This window comes from Eschrichtius robustus, chromosome 6 (genome assembly GCF_028021215.1).
Source record: "Eschrichtius robustus isolate mEscRob2 chromosome 6, mEscRob2.pri, whole genome shotgun sequence".
Lineage (NCBI taxonomy): Eukaryota > Metazoa > Chordata > Mammalia > Artiodactyla > Eschrichtiidae > Eschrichtius > Eschrichtius robustus.
This window is the reverse complement of record NC_090829.1, coordinates 12,670,243-12,690,090: the sequence shown is the minus strand read 5'-3', so window position 1 is coordinate 12,690,090 and position 19,848 is coordinate 12,670,243. Positions and strand designations below refer to the sequence as shown.

Genomic DNA, 19,848 nt, shown 5'->3' with positions numbered 1-19,848 from the left:
GCTTTTTATATTATGTATACACACACATATTCACACAATGGAATACTATACAACCTTTAAATTTGTTTTAGATGAGTATCTATTTAATGACAAGATGTTTATGATGGGATACATAAAACAAAAAAAGATAAGTAGTCATAACACAATACTATCGTATTTTATTGAAGACTAGAAAGACAAATACTAAAATGTTTATAGAAATGCTCTTTGATTACAGGAATTACAGAGTTCTATTTTATCTTTGTAGAAAAGGACAACAGCTGGGGATTAGTTTTATAGTTCAAAAAAAGTAATAGTAGCCGAATAAATGAATGCATGAATGGAATTTTTCTATGTATGTATCTAACTCCCCCTTCCCACTCAAAAAATAAACCTAAGTAAATATAGGAGATATACATACTCACTCTTCTCTTACCTATTATACCAAAGGAGTAAAAGGAAAGTTGTTTTCCTAAGAGGTCCATGCTCTTCTGCAGAGGGGTTTTTGGTGCCTTGACAAATAGGAGAAGAGTGTCACCACAATTACCCAATTACCTAAATTTAGTGAGCTTTACTAGGTGCCAGGGACTCTTAAGTGTTTGACACATACATGCTCGTGCTTAACACACCCATGACATACACAACTCTCCCTCGAGGTAAGTTTTAGCTCCTTCACTGAGAAAACTGTGAGGCCTAGACTGTTAAAAACCCGTTTATTTGAAAAGGTTTGTGCCCTCTATGCCTCTTTGAGGAAAAATCTACTCTCCCTAGCAGCTTCCCCAGGACTTCATTATCATCAGCTGCCCCTCATTTTTCTACTCTTTCTCATTACAAAGATGCTTGTAACCCAAGTCTTTTTACCCTGTTGGCTCCCTGATCTCTGGCGATCCCTTCACCCCCAAGCTTGGGACGGTTTTACACACTGCATCACATATGGGAGTCTTGGCAGGCTACCTGAGAAATCCAGATAATTTGAGAAGAAAATGATATTTGTAGAATGCAACTTCTTTTTTAAATATAAGAAGATATTTTAAATGAGAGAACTAATCTTCAATATCCTTCAACAAGGGTATCTTCCAAGTTATTTCACTTTGCAATCTTTTTTTCTCCAGATACTTGGAATTATGTAAAGTTGGGAATTTTGGTAGAAGACATGTTCTAAAGTACAAATATACTATTTAGTAATCTTTAAATTTAATATGATAAAGCTAATTTCTAAAAATAATAAGCCTTATAAATAACTGGCTAAACCTTCTTCTCCTATGAACAATGAATAAACATCAGAATATTTCAGAATATTAAGTGTTAATTCAAACCCTTCCAATTACAGGCTTTCCACTTATGATTTTAAGCACAGACAACTGAGTGATATTCTGAATAAAATATTACTTCCAAAATTAACAAAATAATCCTCCAATATTCTCTTTTCCTCTACTTACAATGGAAAATATTTCGGATTTCAAACTAAAACATCATTAACAAACTAAGTTTGTTACTCACTTCCTCTGCTTGCATCATTTTAAAAACCTCTCCAAATTCAGAATTTTCTCCTGTTCCAATGACAATACCCTAAAGGGAAAAACAAGAAAACATATTTACATTCAGATGGAATCACCTCTCTCAACCAAAAAACAAAACCCCTTCATTCCCTTTCTCCAAAGCCACCCACAGTCAAGATGCCTGACATACGTATCCAAGGTTCCCTCAGCAAATTTACTTTTGATGTTACTATAGATCCTAGAAAACAAACATCTCATTAAACTTATTACTGACTCAATTCTGTGGCCCATTTTTTTGTCTATATTAATATTTCTGAAATTTGAACCTTTCTTATACTCAGTAGAGACATTTAATGTAGTTTCCCTCTCAAATGCTATTGAATGATGCCTTTTATATTTGTGTAATATTAAAATCCAGGAAATAAAATATTTGAAATCAATCAGTAGGAGAGTGATATGTAGTCTGAATATTATAGCCAGTATCATATCAACTAAATTGAAATTTTATTTAACCAATGGTGAACATATCCACAAGCCACTGTTTCTATCTAAAAAAAAAGAACATGTACTGAGGACTATGCTTTTACAGGATCCATGACCTGGTAAATGGCAGAACTATGGATGTATTATACCTCAGGGACACGGCTTCTCCTTAGTCTCACAAATATCTGCCAAGGATTAGGTTCAATTCTGCCATTTCTTCGTCATATATTTTTAAAAGCTCCACATAAAACTAGCCAAAAAAGAACTGAGGAAATGGTTGAAAACAAAGGAACTGCTATCTTGAAAACGAGAAAGAAAACTTACCTTTGCTTTGCCACATCTGACCAGTGTTCCCATGAAGGCAATGTTACTTCTTGATGCAAGATCTCCATTAGTGGCAGCCGGCTGAGGAGCTGTCACCTTAGAACAAGGTGTTGTCTCTCCTGTCAAGCTGGACTCATCAATGGAAAGATCCACAGCCTTGGGGAACATAAAGCACTCCACTAAGTTCAAGTTTGAAGACTCTCTCTGCTAAACTTAACATCTAAGGAGTTTGTAACCATCACTCCTTCCACAAATATCCTCCCTTCTATAAATTAACCAAATCTTTTATCATATCCATCACTTTAAGACAGTAGGCTAGAATAGGTACAACCATATTTAAAAACGAAGCTAGGGACTTCCCTGGTGGTGCAGTGGTTAAGTGGTTAAGTGCCTGACAGTGCAGGGGACATGGGTTCAAGCCCTGGTCCGGGAAGATCTCACATGCCGCGGAGCAACTAGGCCCGTGTGCCACAACTACTGAAGCCCATGCGCCTAGAGCCTGTGCTCCACAACAAGAGAAGCCTGTGCACCGCAAGGAAGAGTAACCCCTCCCCCTCGCTACAACTAGAGAAAGCCCGCAGGCAGCAATGAAGACCCAATGCAGCCAAAAAAAGAAAAAAAAAAAAGAAGCTAAGTCAACAAAATCTACATACAAAGTAGACAGAACCATGAGACAAAATTAGCCTAAACTTCCAAATACAACTAGGGAAAAGGAGACACTAGCTGAGACAATCTTTATTTAGAGAAAACTCGACTCTCATGAGTTTTCTAAAATTATTTCCTAATTTTGCCATATCCTAAAGTCCTGAAAATGGGTTTGACAGATTTAAACCAACTATAACAGAAGAGAAATATGACTGAAAGATATAAAAGATACTGAGAAATAAATAATTTCATCATTTTGGGTTTAATTTTCATGAAATTGTTCTTGCTATACATCCCTACATTTATTCTAAATTTATGTCAGCAAGAATCAAAAATGCATATAAATGTTTCCATGCAGATCATGAATATCATATCACCATCCAACTCTGCAATGGGAAGGCTGCACTCCTAACACAATTAAGAATTCACCTACCCAAGCATGAAAAAAAAAAATCATCATTTTATACGTGGAAAATACTGCAGATGTGACCTGGCTCTGTTTCTAAGTATGGCCCACAGAACAACAGTTCCAAGGATGTTAATAGGCATTGTGTATAGTGTTACAGATGGATGATCATTGATAAACCGACACACACATATATACACATACATACAAGGGAGGAGTACGCTGGTCAAGGAAGTTTTAGAAACACTGTGTTAAGAATTAAACAGCTTCCCCTACCATAGTGCTTCTCAAAACTTACAATGCACCGGTGTGAGGCACCTCAACAGGAATACAGATACAGCAGGGGTTGTGGAAGTGTGGTCTTAGCAGAACCAGCATCACCTCTAACACGTCAGAGCTTGTCAAGAAATTCACTGCCCTACCGCAAACAAGGAGGTGGGGAGAGTGAACCTAACAGACTGCATTTTCAAGCCCTCCAGGTAATTCTGATGTTGCACTCAGGTTTCAGAATCAACAGAAGAGTGTTTTCCAAACATCTTTGATCCATTTTATTCCAGAAGCTCTAGTTCAAGGATCATTAGGAGGCTCTTTGGGAAACTAGAAACTAGTTCATGATTTTACTCATTTTATAGGTTCACTCACTCACCTAAGCAACATTTACTGACTACCTTAACTATGTACCAGGCACTGGGTTAGATCCTAGAAAGAAAACAAGATAAGAAAATGAACCCAGAGCAGTTAAATGTGCAGTCTCACTGCTATTATAAACTGAGCTGGTGTTCTGAATTGAGCCTCCTGATTGACAATTCCTACTATGTACCAAATACTCTAAATTTAAATCCTGGTTTTTTTTTTTTGTGGGGTGGGGAAGGGGAATAAATCTCATCTATTTAAATGATCATTTTGTTATGACCATAAATACCTTAAAAAAATCTCACAGAAAATAATTATTAAAAATTGAGTTCATGAATTCTTTCTCCCCATCTACATAATAAAACTTTTGATTTGATCAACGCCATTGATTCACATTCACTTAAAAAGTATTTATTAATACTTATCATATGCCAGGCCCTGTACTGTATTACACAGAGTGAGAATCAGCAGTAAACAAAGTTTACTGCTGCCCTCAGCTTTTATTCTAATGGGAAATTGATTTGAAAAAATAAACAAGAGTGGATAATATAATGCTTGATAGTGGGGGAAAAAACATGGTAAGAATGGAGAGTGACATAAGTGATAGAGAGAGAACATCTCTCAAAAGCAGATGACCCTTTTGCAGAGCCCTGACTGGCGTGAGGGCCCCAAGGTTGGGCCATAATGAGGGAGGAAGGATTCTAGGGAAAAGGAGCACAAAGTACAAAGCCTGTAGGGGCAGGAACATGCTAGGTGCGTTCCTGTGCTAGGCAGGCATATAACACTGCAAATATAATCAAAAGTTTATAACATTAGATCATAAAGTTTAAGAATGTTCAGAATAAAAATAAATTATATCATACAACTCCAGAGAGACCAAACTGTGGTAGCATTTCCTGAAAGTTTAGTACCATGTAAATGTGATAGATTTTAGTATCAAAATAGGCTTATAAAAAGTATGCCTTAAAACACAGATCTGACAGTCCTTTAGTCTTTAAAAGGCTTCCCATTTTATATAATTATGTATGCAAAGACAAGCCAAGTAAATTTGGGTTCATTACTTCACCACAACTACAGATTCAAAAAAAACACCTGCCATGTTCAAAAGCAATGATTTTTTTTTTATTAAAAGAACACATTTGACTCTTCTTCCCAAATTAATCTTAGGTCTATATAATTTTTCACACTAACACATTTATTACCAAGTAAGAAAAAAGTTAGATCTTTCTTCAAAGATGATGCTAATACTAAAAACAGTTGACACTTCCTTGCTCACTATCTGCTAGGCACCATGCTACATACCTATACTAAGTTATCTACTAACAGCTACTTAGCTACTAGCAACTCCAATGAGGCACTAGTAGTATTATCCCTATTTTACAGACATACTGAAGGATTAAGTGCCTCACCCAACATCACACAGCTTATAAGGTATGAAGATGAAACCCAAACGTTGACAAATTAACTCCTATTCTTCTAAATTGCAAAAGTCAACAAATAGTTTATTTTGTTTAGCAAGTTCCTCTTTAATGCTTGTTACAAAAATCAGAACTGCTTGTAATTTTCTAAGCTCTAAGAAAAATCTGCTAATATTTAAAAACAAACAAATACTTGTATACAAGCTATAGAACTCCTTTCTCTGTGACAAAGTTGAAATTATGTTTTCCCACTGAAGAATTTTTACTTCAAATGTAAATCTTAAACAAGGATAAATACTAACACTAGGTGATTGTCAAGGAATACAAATATAATCTGACTTTTTAAAAAGAGGGGGGAAGCATGGCTTTTCTTGACTCTGTCAGGGACCCAGCTCTTCAGTGTCAGCCTCAACAGTGCAACAACCATTTAAGGGAATAAGAATTTTTGTTCAAATCAGGTTCTTCTACAGAAAAGACGCATGTAATTTTTTGTACAACAACAATCAGCCCTGTGTTAGTATACAAACTAATTTGGAAGGAAAGGGAGCTTTGGGGCCTTATCTTTTTTCCTATATAATTATAAATCTGTTAAAATTAACAATACATTATTAATGAAATTTGTCTAAATCATACAATGTAGCATAGCTCTCAACTGTCCGTTGAACAAGAGTATTTTCTAAGTGACAAGTTAGTTTCTCTTAATGGTGACTGCAAGTTTTCGCAGGAAGCAGTTTTGAGAGAGTAAGGGGAAGGAAGTCATTTCTAAGAAGGGTGGTACTTTAATAAAGTAGGCAAGCCTAATTATTACACTTTAACAAAGTCACAATTTAATTCACCTGAGAAGAAAGACATTAGAGTCATTTATCCATTGCATTCATGAGAGAGAGAAAGGTTAGGATAAAATGAAGTCAAAGAATCAGCCAGCTCCATGCTTTCCAGCCAAGTTTAAACATAAAACCTTCAGAAAAGCTGTTAATAAGGAAACTGATTGTGTTCCACTTTCTCTTCATTCTTCCTCAGGCACTATGGTGGAGGTGTAAATAAGACACAACACAGTTCAAAAGCAGAATGTAAATAAGAATCAAGATGCATACATAATCCCACAATCTGAATATTTAACACCTACAGAATTTAAATGGTTGAAAATAATTCACAGGATTATTCCTATAAAACATTAGGCAGAAATAAGGTAAATGCCAAAGTCACAAAGGTTTCCTGGAAAGCAAAAAGTGACTGCTTAAAAAAATTACAGTTAATATGGTACAATTGGTAACTAAAAACAAGTTCATAAACTAAAGAACATCTTAGTATCCTGTATGCTGCTAGGTTAATCACCTCTAGTCCAGAATTAAAAGCAAATCAGAAATGGATTTCTTTCCCCAGAAATGAATCTTCCAAAATATTCATCTGCAACTGCCTGATCATGATAAAATTTCTTACTTATGCTCTCAAAAATTAAGATTCCTCTTACTGTTTATTCAAATGAAGGAAAATATAATTAAAAATTCTTCATGAGCTCTAGCTTATTAATCAAAGCCCAACCAACCAAGTGTTACCTGAAATGAATTTTATCCCATGGTAAATGCTTGCAAACTTGACTTAAGAGTATGGATTCAGGGACTTCCCTGGTGGTGCAGGGGTTACGAATCCGCCTGCCAATGCAGGGGACACGGGTTCGATCCCTGGTCCAAGAAGATCCCACATGCCGTGGAGCAACTAAGCCCATGCGCCACAACTACTGAGCCTGCACTCTACAGCCCCCGAGCCACAACTACTGAGCCCGTGTGCCACAACTACTGAAGCCCGTGCGCCTAGAGCCCGTGCTCCACAACAAGAGAAGCCACTGCAATGAGAAGTCCGCGCACCACCACAAAGAGTAGCCCCCACTCACCGCAACTAGAGAAAGCCCACGTGCAGCAACACAAAGTGTACATTCAGTGGTTCTTATTTAAAAAAAAAAAAAAAGAGTACAGATTGAACTTGATCAAGTTGTCAATAATTTAAAGACAATAATTTAAATTCGGTTAACAATGATTTATAAGATATTTCAGTAAGACTATTAAAAGGAACAAAATTTCAAAAGGGGACCTATTTTTGCAACAGTCCTTTCCTACCAATGTAAAATGATACTCTTAAAACAAAGACACTAAGTCTCACTTCTAACCCACCCATATTGTCTTTTTAAATTCTAGTGACTTACTGAGGAAAAAATGAGTTCTTTCTCTTCAGCATTTTAAAATGAATAGCATTTCTCAGCTCACAATAGTTTTTAACCACTGAACTATAAAAATCAGACAACAAAACACTAAGCAGAGCTCCAGCTTATACAGTCTTAGAGAATTAACACTCCTATTACTCTAAGTATGGAATGGTTTTCTCAGTTGTATGATACTATTAAAGAAAAATACATCTTTTCCAAAGTCAAACACAAGTGATTATATCAAATAGCTTTTAGTGAATATGAATGTTTCCACATTCTACAAATACAACATACACCTTTTCCAACATTCTAGTCAATTTCTTTTGACAGCTAATTTAAAATCTCTACTTCCTAAGATGTTTGTAAATTGCTTTTTTACAAGTATGTATATAAGTTTAATAATTCAGAAATTTAAAAGCGAAGTTTCAGTGATAAATCACAATAAGGAGGGAGCAACATACTATAAATCAATTTATCAAATTTACCTGCCAAAAAAATACACTGAAGTCTATATAAAAACTTACAACTCAGGAGTAACATCACAGAAAATAGTGGAGCACAGCACTCAAACAACTGGTCCCTCCACTAAAAAATCATAAGCTGGCAAAAACTGACAGAATAAACTCTGGAATAAAAAAGCAACCAGGGAAATGCTTGAGAAGAAAAAGGCATTTTTATTTGCCTGTCTGCTATGCCCCATTCCCAAGAGAAGCAGCAATAGCTGTGGGGACGGAAGCTTCTGTTCCTGGACCCTGCTCCTAAAATACTATAGTTGTGTGTTTTGACCTGTCTGGCAGTTCTCTGAAGGACTGGTGCAGAGGCTGACCTTTACTTCACATCCCAACTCCAGCTAGAGTAGCTTTCCAGGTATCTGCCAAAAGATTAAAGACATATACTAGCAGGCAAAGCACAGAACAGGGCAAGCAGCAGACACAACCAAAAGACTGAAAAGGAAGAGACTAAGGTGGAAGTTTTTGAAGAAATAAACGCTTGGAAGGGCTACCACATATACCAGGGAAGACAAAGTGTAAAATGCATACCAATTTAAGCATTATAAGTGTCCTAGAAGAAAAAAAACTAGAAATGGGCAGAAAGAATATTTGAAGAAATATTGGATGAAAACTTCCCAAATTTAATGAAAGACAGGAATCTATACATCAAAGAAGACAAATACACTCCAAACAGGATAAACTCATAAACATCTACACTGAGAGATATTATAACCAAACTGCTGAAAGACAAAGACAGAATCTTGAAAACAGCAAGAGCAAAGCAACTTATCATGTACAAGGGACTCTCAATAAGATTAGCATCCCATTTCTTATCAGAAACCATGGCAGCTAGAACCAGTAGAATAACATATTTAAAGTGCTTAAAAAAAAAAATCAAAGAGAATTCTATATCCAGCAAAACTATCTTTCAAAAATGAAAAATTAAGACATTCCCATTTGACAAAAACTGGGTTTGAAAAAAAAAGTGGCAACTGTACCCTGTGTGTAGATCTTGAAGACAGTTTCGAAGAATGATATGGGCTAATAACCCTAACACGTGAGCCACAAAAGAAAGTGTCAATAGAATTAATCATTCAGTACTCCAGGTGAAGGAAAATCGTGCTACATTTCAGGCAACATTTTGGGTTTAGTTAAAAACTTGTAGCTAAGAGGTAAAATATTTTCAACAGCCAAAAGAAATCCTCTTTTCCTCTGACTCTTACATTGTTTTCTCTTACAAAGAATTCTTTGTTCAAATTTTGATATAGACTTTACCTGGAACATTATGGAAAATATGTTGTGTTTCCAAAAAGGCAAAATGTACTGTTATGCAGATATGTATAGTCTATAAGATTGCTTCATCTAAAGTCACTGTCTGACCAATCCCTTGGCTGCCCCCAATTAACTAGCCAGAGGTATCTCTTCTCAACTACTACTAAAAAATTAAAATAAAAATCCTAAGGGAAAAAACTGGAGAACATGCCCATAGCTCAATTCCTCTAAGTTTTACTATCCCAGCTCCACAAATAATTCTAAGGTTCTTATGCTGGTAAGGTTACTGCCACCAACACATATTCACTCATTCCTTGGCCATGGAAAACTGACTCAGGCAAGAAAACCAAATACAGAAATCCTTAAGTTATCAATATTAATCTTCTTTAAAAAGGGTTTTACAAAAGATAGACTCAGCCTGCTATGGACTGAATTCTGTCCCCCCAAAATTCATGCTGAAGCCCTAAACTCCAATGCAATGTGATGATAACTGGAGACAGGGTCTTGGGAGGTAATCAGAGTTAAAGAAGGTAATGTGGGTGAGGCCCACATAATGGGATCAGTGGCTTTGTAAGAGAAAGAGAGATCACTCTCTACCATATGAAGACATAGCAAAAAGACTGCAAGACAAAAGAGTGCCCTCACCAACAACCCAATTCCGCCAGACCCTGATTGTGGACTTCCCAGCACCCAGAACCGTAAGATACAAACATCTGTTGTTTAAGCCACCCAGTCTATTGTATTTTATTACAGCAGCCTGAATTGACTTAAGACACAGCCAGAAAATACCAGATAAAAGTTATATAGCAGGGGCTTCCCTGGTGGTGCAGTGGTTGAGAATCTGCCTGCCAATGCAGGGGACACAGGTTCGAGCCCTGGTCTGGGAAGATCCCACACGCCGCGGAGCAACTAGGCCCATGAGCCACAACTACTGAGCCTGCGCGTCTGGAGCCTGTGCTCTGCAACAAGAGAGGCCGCGATAGTGAGAGGCCCGCGCACCGTGATGAAGAGTGGCCCCCGCTTGCCGCAACTAGAGAAAGCCCTCGCACAGAAACGAAGACCCAACACGGCCAAAAATAAATAAATAAATAAATAAATAAAATTTAAAAAAAAAAAGTTATATAGCAGTGAGTCACTGAACTTGCTGAGAAGATGCTACTACAGGCCCACGCGAGAATTACAGCCAAAGTCTGAACCACTGAAATTATGACAGGAACCCTAGAGTTGCAGCAGTGACAATGCTGAAGTGGCAACCTTGGCCATGGGCCATGTCCACACGAAAAGAACTATACTGCAAAAGTCCTACGCTTGCTTTTTCCAAAGTGAAATCCATGTGCTTTATTTGTGAAAAACTAATAACATCCCAAGGATAACTGAGGAGTCTTCTGTTTCCTTTATACTCTAACAAAGAGCCTGTTTCATGTAGGAACATCGAATAACCAGCTAGCCTTACATAATCATTCACCACAACCAAATTCAGCAAACAACACTCCAATAAGCCAATTTAATTACAAAAAGTTAGTAACCTGTGTCCAGAAGAGAATTTCACCTATCAGCTTTCTTATGTCTTCGGTCAGTACATTTAAATCTAGAAGCAGCAGGAAAGGCTCAATTCTTTTAGGAATGTTGTCTCAATCTACTATCAAAGTAGTTGCAAAAAACGTGCCTCTGGTACCAGGTAGGGGAGAGAAGTGACAGAAGGAATTAAAGACGTTCAACTATATATGTAAAGTGGATTAACTGGAACAAAATCAACCTAAGCACAGCACTGCCAAATAAAACGTGCTGATGAAGTGTCTGAAAAGTTAACAAGTAGGGGGAAAACAATCACAGCTAATCAATTACTCCACAAAGCATACACTTCTAATTTTTTACAGCATCAAGCTTTAAAATGTCAAAAATCCCTCTTATTAAACTCACAGTAAGTCTTCGATATATATTTGCTGAATGGATAAAATATGTACTAATCCATATTCTGACAAGTATTTTTCTATACGAGAAAATTAATTTTATTAATTATCTGAGATAATTCTCAATTAACCCTTGTTTAAATGAAACCCTTAAATACTTTACCAAGTCAAATGGTGTTTTGAAGTTTCTACGTCGTTATACTGCTCAAATTGTTCAAACAATGGGAAAATCATCTTCTAACTATCCCACTGAGGAGGTCTGCTTCTGAATTAGAAGAGAAGCACTCCAGAATAAATGGTGACAAAAACTTCATGGATTCAAATTAGGGTTCTTTGGGGGAGGGGAAGATGATTTATATCAAGTGACAGGCCTACTGCATCTCTAAGGAAGAATAATTCAAGGTCTTGTCATGAACCAAATATTAGGGATAGGAGGAAGGGACAAGAAATGAGTAAAAAAGATATAAAAAGACCTACTAAGGGGAGAAAGAAGGTAATAAAGTAAAATTAACATTCCCAATACTTGCTGTACTGTATCATTTGCACTCAACAATTAAAGCAATCTGATATCTTTCTAAGGATAAATTTTAAGTATTTGGAAGAAAGACCTTTCTTTATTTCAAGATTAAATGAAGCTTATACTTATAATTCCAAATGTTCTTCAGGCTTTCCATAACCTCCACATGAGAACGCTCATGTTTTGGGACGTACCAGGTATTCAAAGAATGACAGCTCCGTACATGTCAATTCCAATAACAGATGAGACTGGCGTTCTCATGGGCTATGAGGGCTTCTTATACTAGGTGCCTTACTCCATCCCTTCAACATATTCGACACAGGGTGGCAGGATTAAACGTAACATCATTGCCAGCTGGGTACGACCTTCAAAGCTAAATCCCAACCAATAAAATCTGAAGTGGAGCTTCACATCCAAGGCCCCCTGATTCTACCACGCATTTTCTACCTTTAACATACTGCAGCTCTAATCACACGCCAGAACACTCACGGAGATCTAAATACTGCTGCTGTTCCATCTCGGTTCAGTGCTACCCTTCGATTATGACCACCAGAGCAATGCTGTCTGAGGCATTCTCATTTCACTCAAATCGGAAGTAACCTCTCCCTTCTCTAAATTTTCTACTCCATTCTTTGTAGTTCTCTTGCACTTACCCAGTTCTAGCTTATCTTATGGTGATTTGTGTACACCAACAGTCTGCTCCCTGAGGGCAAGAACTCTATCACACCATCTTTGTGTCTCCCACAATGCCTAACACTCATTTCCATAAAGATCTGCTGATTTACTACATGGATACCTCAAAAGACTCTATGGGAAAAACAGATATATTTTAAGGGAAAAAAAAAAAATGTTTAGATATGTCACTGTTTTAAACTGCGTTTGCTTTTTATATCACTTTGATAATCTCAGTGTTTTAAGTGAATATTTAATCCATTTACAATTAAAATAAACACTAATACAGTGGGGTTCTATAGCTCTTCCTACTATTTGTTCTCTAATTGACCCACCTATTTATTCTATGTTCCTATTTCTGTTCTTATTTTTTGCCTTCTTTTAGATTAGAAAAGTTGTTTCCTTTCTTTATTAAATTAGTTATACATCTGTTACTATTAACTTTTTTATTTTTATTGAAGTATAGTTGATTTACAATGTTGTGTTCATTTCTGCTGTACAACAAAGCAATTCAGTTATACACATATATACATTATTTTGCCAAATTGTTTTCCATTATAGTTTATTACAGGATACTGAATATAGTTCTCTGTGCTATACAGGACCCTGTTGCTTATCCATTCTATATATAATAGTTTGTGTCTTCTAACCCCAAACTCCCAGTCCATCCCTCCCCCACCCACCCCTACCTTGGCAACCACAAGCCTTTTCTCTATGTCTGTGAGTCTGTTTCTGTTGTGTAGATAAGTTCATTTGTGTCCTATTTTAGATTCTACATATAAGTGATATCATATAATATTTGTCTTTTTCTTTCTGACTTACTCACTTAGCATGATAATCTCTAGGTCCATTGCTGCAAATGGCATTATTTCATTCTCTTTATGGCTGAGTAATATTCCACTGTATATATGTACCACATCTTCTTTAGCCATTCCTCTGTCAGTGGTCATTTAGGTTGTTTCTATGTCTTGGCTATTGTGAATAGTGCTGCTATGAACATAGAGGTGCATGTAACTTTTTGAATTAAGAGTTTTGTCTGGATATATTCTCTAGCCCCTTCCACCATGTGAGGACATAGCAAGAAGACACAAGCTATGAACCAGAAAAAGGGTCCTCACCAGGATGCGACCATGCTGGTGCCTTGATCCTGGACTTCGAGCCACCGGGACTGTGAGCAGTACATTTATGTGTTATTTTGTTACAGCTGCTCAAACAGACTAAGACATCAAACTCACCTCAAACAAGCGCAAGTCAGCAGGAACTCTGTCCCCAACAGAAAGGCAAACTGTATCACCTGGAACCAAGTCTCGTGCAAGTGTATGTTCCAATTTTCCTTCACGCACACTGTAACATGAAACAGAAACAACCACGGCTGAAGAAAGCAAGCCAGGCCACTTATTTTAAGAAATTCCTGGGGCTTCCCTGGTGGCGCAGTGGTTGAGAATCTGCCTGCCAATGCAGGGGACACGGGTTCAAGCCCTGGTCTGGGAGGATCCCACATGCCGCGGAGCGACTGGGCCCGTGAGCCACAACTACTGAGCCTGCGTGTCTGGAGCCTGTGCTCCGCAGCAAGAGAGGCCGCGATAGTGAGAGGCCCGCACACCGCGATGAAGAGTGGCCCCCGCTTGCCACAACTGGAGGAAGCCCTCGCACGGAAACGAAGACCCAACACAGCCAAAAAAAAATAATAATAATAATTATTTTTTTAAAAAAAAAACAAAAAATCAAAAAACAAGGTCTGAATCTTAGTTTAAAAAAAAAAAAAAATTCCTTCCAGTGGGCTTGCCTGAGGGAAAATATATTGCATTATCACAACTTCTAAGGAGATAAGTCAAATACAGAAACCAAGAAAAGACTTACTCTTGTGCTCTTGGTAATTAAGATGCTCAGATGAATCAAAAGAAAAAAAACAAAGCACTGGAAAAGCGGACCAGTTGCTCAAATGTAAAATGTGAGAACTGTAGCAACCTCCTCAATCACCAGGGTCTGATTATACATCACTGCACCCACAACAGTGCTTGGCACGCAGTCACACACAGAAAGTATCTGTTGAATAAATCCATGTCTCAAGAATCTCAAAATTAGAAGTAACGAAAGTTTTAATAGTACAACTTGCTATACTGAATAGGGCATGAATTTTTCATGTCAGATTAATGGTTTCTACCTTATGTTTAAACAAATATTGGGCCACAATGTACACTGTACTAGTCACATTTAATTTGTACTTTTAAGAGTAGAAATCCGTATCAGAAACAAGGATCATACCAATGGCATTCTGGTGGCATAAGTTTACTCAGTTCTTCAAGAGATTTTTCTGAACGATATTCCTATTAAAAAAAAAAAATTAAGAAAAAATATTTATAAAGAAATGCAAATATGTACATTCTTAAGAACATATATTATGTTAGACTTAACTAAATATTGACCCCAATCATTATTTTAACATTTCTCCCAATTTTTATCTTTTTTTTACTTGCATTTATATTCCTACCCATAAAAGCTTGTCCCTTATGTTAAATTATAGTGACCAATTTTTGATAATTAAGTATTCTCAATTTTTTATATATATATATTTATATTTTTTTTGGCGGGGGGGTCGCACCACGCAGTATCTGGGATCTTAGTTCCCCAACCAGGGATCGAACCCACGTCCCCTGCATTGCAAGTGCGAGTCTTAACCACTGGGCCGCCAGGGAAGTCCCTCAATTTTATATTTCAATATTCAATGTGCAAACCTAAGGTCAAGTTACTTATAAGAAAGTGAAGAAAACTGATTTGTGTGTCCAAAGAGTATAGAGTTTTCAGTCTTTAAAAGTTAAGACCATTGAGCCTCATAATTAAGATAACTTTACTTTTAATGTTTAATGACCAAGGAAGTCAAAGACAATTAACTGCAAACAACACTGGCGTTGAGGATTAAAGCCCAAGGCAACTGTAAAGGTTTGTGAAACAAATCTGCCTGGGAAGAACATACGTTAAACAAGGAGAGGGATTTGGCTGCCCTACCCTGACAGACACCTTTCCCATGACTGAATTACCTGGAAGGGGAAATTCTCAGGGGCCCTAACTCTGTGAGGCTCCAGCCTTCCTCCAACCATACAATCACAGCTGAGAGTCAGAGACACCCTTCACCTCAGTAACGTGGGCTGTCTTGCTTCACACAAACATCACTGCTATTTTTGTCTCATGTCTGCACTAAGTACACCAATCTTTTGATCTAAGGTTAAAAAGGGAGAAGAAGGGGTAGGGAGAGTAGTGGGAGTGAAAGTCGGAGGGGGTTCTGAAAAGACTGCAGTGCTAGCACTAATCAAAACTGCATACCCATCACAAACGTTTTCAAATAGAAAATGCAAAGCTGTATATGAATAACTTAGAACTAAATCTGTCTTTACTACTTAGGCAAGAGGAACAAATGTGAGAGTAAGGTAAATCTGTAAATATAAAACTCACAAGACACCCAGTGTAATATACAGTATAAGGAACATTATAATAATTCTGTATGGGGACAGACGGTTACTAGGCTTATGGTGATCATTTCATAAGGCATGCAAATATCAAATCACTGTATAGTGCACCTGAAACAATACTGCACCTCAACTATACCTCAATTTAAAAAAAAATTACAAAGACACCCCTCCCCCAATCATACCAAGGATATTAAGGAATTTGGAAGTTTTACCCAAAAATTCCATAAAAGGCTAGAAAACACTCACTACTCCTAGATCCTACTAATAAATGACACAGAAGCTGCCCAATCTTCACCTCCCTCTTCAGACTTCTTAGCCTTTACTCCCTACAACTACAAAGATACCTCTATATCAAAATGATCCTTCAACACACCACAAAAAACTTGACAGCCGTCTCAAATGAACACTTAAAAGTTAAATTTTAAATTTATTGTAAGGTGGCCTCAATATATGACTATACAAAACAATTAGCTATTTTTATGACTGCAAGGATGTACAATGAAGATGGGAAACTGAGATTAGAAAGGGGGGAAGGCAGATGTAAATGATAAAAGACTATAAAAAGCATTCTCCTAAAACACAGGTAAAAACACAAATATAAATAATGAACCTATCAAATGAACCTATAATAAAGATATTTGGCAGATGGTTTCAGCCACTACATTTAAGGTGTGTAACACACTATCTTTGTGTAAAAGTCCACACTGAGTATGTTAAAATAGAAATTTTGTGGGATTTTTTTGAGAATAGGGGCTATTACCAAGCTACTGACGTTCTTCCATACAAAGTGATAATACTGTAAGAATACTTCTGAAGCAAGCCACTCCATACATCTGTAGCATTATTAAAGATGCAAAAGGGTTCCAGTTACTGGTCCAGTGGGTCGTGCCACCCACATGACCAAATGAATAGCTGTGTCCAATGAGGCTCAGCCTGGAATAACCTCTGCTAAACTAAGCCCGCCACCTGCCCTAAGGCAACTTTTATCTGTTCTAAGCAAAAGGATTCCCTAGATACAGGATCCCTGATGGTGTACTAATGCAACTCACAAACTTGCTGCAGATAATCTGATTAAAACCGGCTTTTCTACACTGGGTGACTATAAAACAAATTACTAAATTAGAGATTACCACAGGAAAACTGGATCATGACAGGAAATACCCAAGGAATAAATCATATATGTGAAAATAACCACAGCCACTTAAAATATAGTCTTATGATTCAAAATAACATGAATTTCAAATGACATATTAATTTTTCCCTAAACTAGAATAATTCTTCTAGTCTTATTAACCATGCTTTAAAACTTTTAGCTAATCAAATGACACCTGCCAACACTGTTCTAAAACCTGAGGAAGTTATCAGATATTTAAATAAACATAAAACTAAGCCCATGTTTTTATTTATATCTATACTTGTCAACAGAAATCCAGATATTATCTCCACATTATTCACATTAATTTTTTAAAGGGGGTTCCTTTTCATATATTTTCTTTACTGTTTCAATGTCTATGCTGAACAGGGAGTTCGATACAGATCAGAACATCCCTTCCATGGAGGAATGAGGAATTTGAACTCTGGCCCAATTTTTTAACTGGAAAAAATTTAAAAGCCTACTGCTGGATTTTATTTCTATTACTGTAGTTTTTGTTTCCATCTGCTTCAGTTACCTTTAACATCATCAAATAAAAAACTAGATTTTCTTCATGCCACTGCCTAAACCAAAGCAGTCAAGTTGGTTCCACAAACTTCCTTGGAGAGTTATTGTTTTTGAAATTATTTCAAAAACAAAGAATAAATTGTTCTGACCAACATACCCATTAACTATACATTTTAACATAAGCCACCTTGATTTTTTTAAGCAATTAACTAAAATACTATTTTTATGTTGTCAAAATAGGCTACTTACTCACCTGAACAAAGGCAACTGTAACGACGATAAGTATTGCCTAAACAAAACAAACAACCTTTTTAAATAAGACATTGTAACTTCTGAAATAACTGTTAATCATATCTTATTTTTCTGACTCTATCTGCAGCCCCAAGACACCAGACAATAAGCACAAAACAGTCAGGGAAGGAATCACAACTCCGCCTTGAGGCCTGTGGGGAAAAACAGACAGCTGACAGGGACCTGCCTCCCCAGGAAGGCTTCTCAAACTCTTTGATCTCAGGATCCCTTTATGCTCTTACAAACGGAGGACCAGCTTTTGTTTATGTGACTTCCAGCTATTGATATTTACCATATTAAATACTTTTTCAATCACTCAGTTTTAATTTCTACTTACTATCTACAAAAAAGTAAGCCCATTACATGTTAACACATACAACATTTTTTATGAAAAATATATTCCCCCCCCAAAAATTGTGGGAAAAGTGGCAGTGCTTTCAATTTTTCTATCTTTAATGTCTCCTTTAATACAAAGCCAGATTCTCGTATCTGCTTCTGCATTCAATCTATTGATATATGTTGATTAGGCTGAAGTATATGAACAAAATTCAGCCTCATTCAGATACTGTTGAAAAAGGGAGGAGTATTTTAAAAGCCTTTTCAGATGATTGTGGATATTATTCTTAGCTACTACACCAAAATTAGACAACTGTTACTTTAAAAGTAATTTGCAATATAGAACCTAAAACTATATCAATGAACTTTTCATAATCTGTTATATTAAAATCTATTGATCTCTTTTGCATGTTGAATGGCTCTTTTGTCACCGAGTATTTTATATCGTCATGCACTGGTCATTTAGAGAAGACTGATTCACCTGGTTATTCAAATCTTTCAAGTGTTGACACATTTCATAATAGTTTAAAAAAAAAATCACATTCACTAAAATCCCTACTGATCTCATTAGAACAAGGTCTTAAATACTGGGAAGCTGTCCACCATAAAATAATGCATAAAATTTTTGCAAAATTCTAATTATCACTGACAGCTTGAATTTTACCACTGGCAACAAATTCTGTCAGTTGTTTTTCTTGTAGTGATAGGTTCATGTCACTCAGTTTCAAAAAAAGTATGCCAGTTATCCAAGTCTTAATAACCATAGTTTGTCTCAGTCATTCTTTCGAGTAAAAGGCTAGTTCAGCTCAGCACACAGCCTTTCCTTGAGACAACCATCATACTTCAATGTGTACTTCCCATTTCATCACACAGAACATTAAAAAGGTATATACTTAAGGATCAAGACTTAATCAAATTAAGTTTTACTGTTTTATCAAAAACACTGCTAAGAGAAACAGTGAAAGAAAACAATGACTACTAGACAGTTTGTTGCCATTATTTTGATTCAAGCCAAAGCTCTAACAGTTTTACCCACCATTACTTTTGCACCACTGATGCAAATGTCTATATCAAAAAGACAAATAATGTTTTTAGTTTTATGAAAGTAGTTTTGACCTCATATGCTCCCTTAAAAGAATCTCAGAGACTCCTGGGAGTCCACAAGCAAAAGCTGGTGAATCACAGCTCTACGTTCATTTCTACTGTGTTCTTAAGCCTAACACACTTGCTTTAATCAATGCTTATACTTACTATAAATTTTTATACTACAATGAAACAGAAGGGCAAGAAAAAAAAAAAATGATGAAAGCCAGAATAACCTAACTGGAAAGAATAAAAATACAGAGTACACTGTTAAATAATACTTTTAATTTTTTAAATGTCAGGCTTCAGTTCACCATTACTGAAACGTATTCTCAATTGGAAAGTAAAATAAATATTTAACTGGAAAATTATTATAAAATATTTCATATCTGTTAAATTATCGGATTGTTAAATAATTCTAGGGTGCCAATCACAGACCCTTGAACATTACTTGAGATCACTGCAACTAAAACCAGAATTTGGATTTTAACAAAAAAACCTGAAGAAGCATTAAGGCATGTCTCAATTCATTTTCTAAAATAAAAGCCAATCCTAATTTATA

The 19,848-nt window shown here is 36.4% G+C and overlaps 1 protein-coding gene across 5 annotated transcripts in view; it reads right to left on the bottom strand.

Moving 5' to 3' along the window:
- ATP2C1 (ATPase secretory pathway Ca2+ transporting 1) overlaps positions 1-19,848 on the bottom strand; it is a 104,505-nt gene that overhangs the window by 40,568 nt on the left and 44,089 nt on the right. For all 5 annotated transcript variants that reach the window (XM_068545903.1, XM_068545900.1, XM_068545902.1 and 2 more), the window contains 6 exons: positions 17,830-17,865; positions 14,715-14,776; positions 13,685-13,793; positions 2,286-2,441; positions 1,480-1,548; positions 416-491 (listed from right to left, as the gene is read on the bottom strand). In XM_068545903.1, the coding sequence (XP_068402004.1) occupies positions 416-491; positions 1,480-1,548; positions 2,286-2,441; positions 13,685-13,793; positions 14,715-14,776; positions 17,830-17,865 (508 nt within the window). The remainder of the gene's footprint in view (positions 1-415; positions 492-1,479; positions 1,549-2,285; positions 2,442-13,684; positions 13,794-14,714; positions 14,777-17,829; positions 17,866-19,848) is intronic.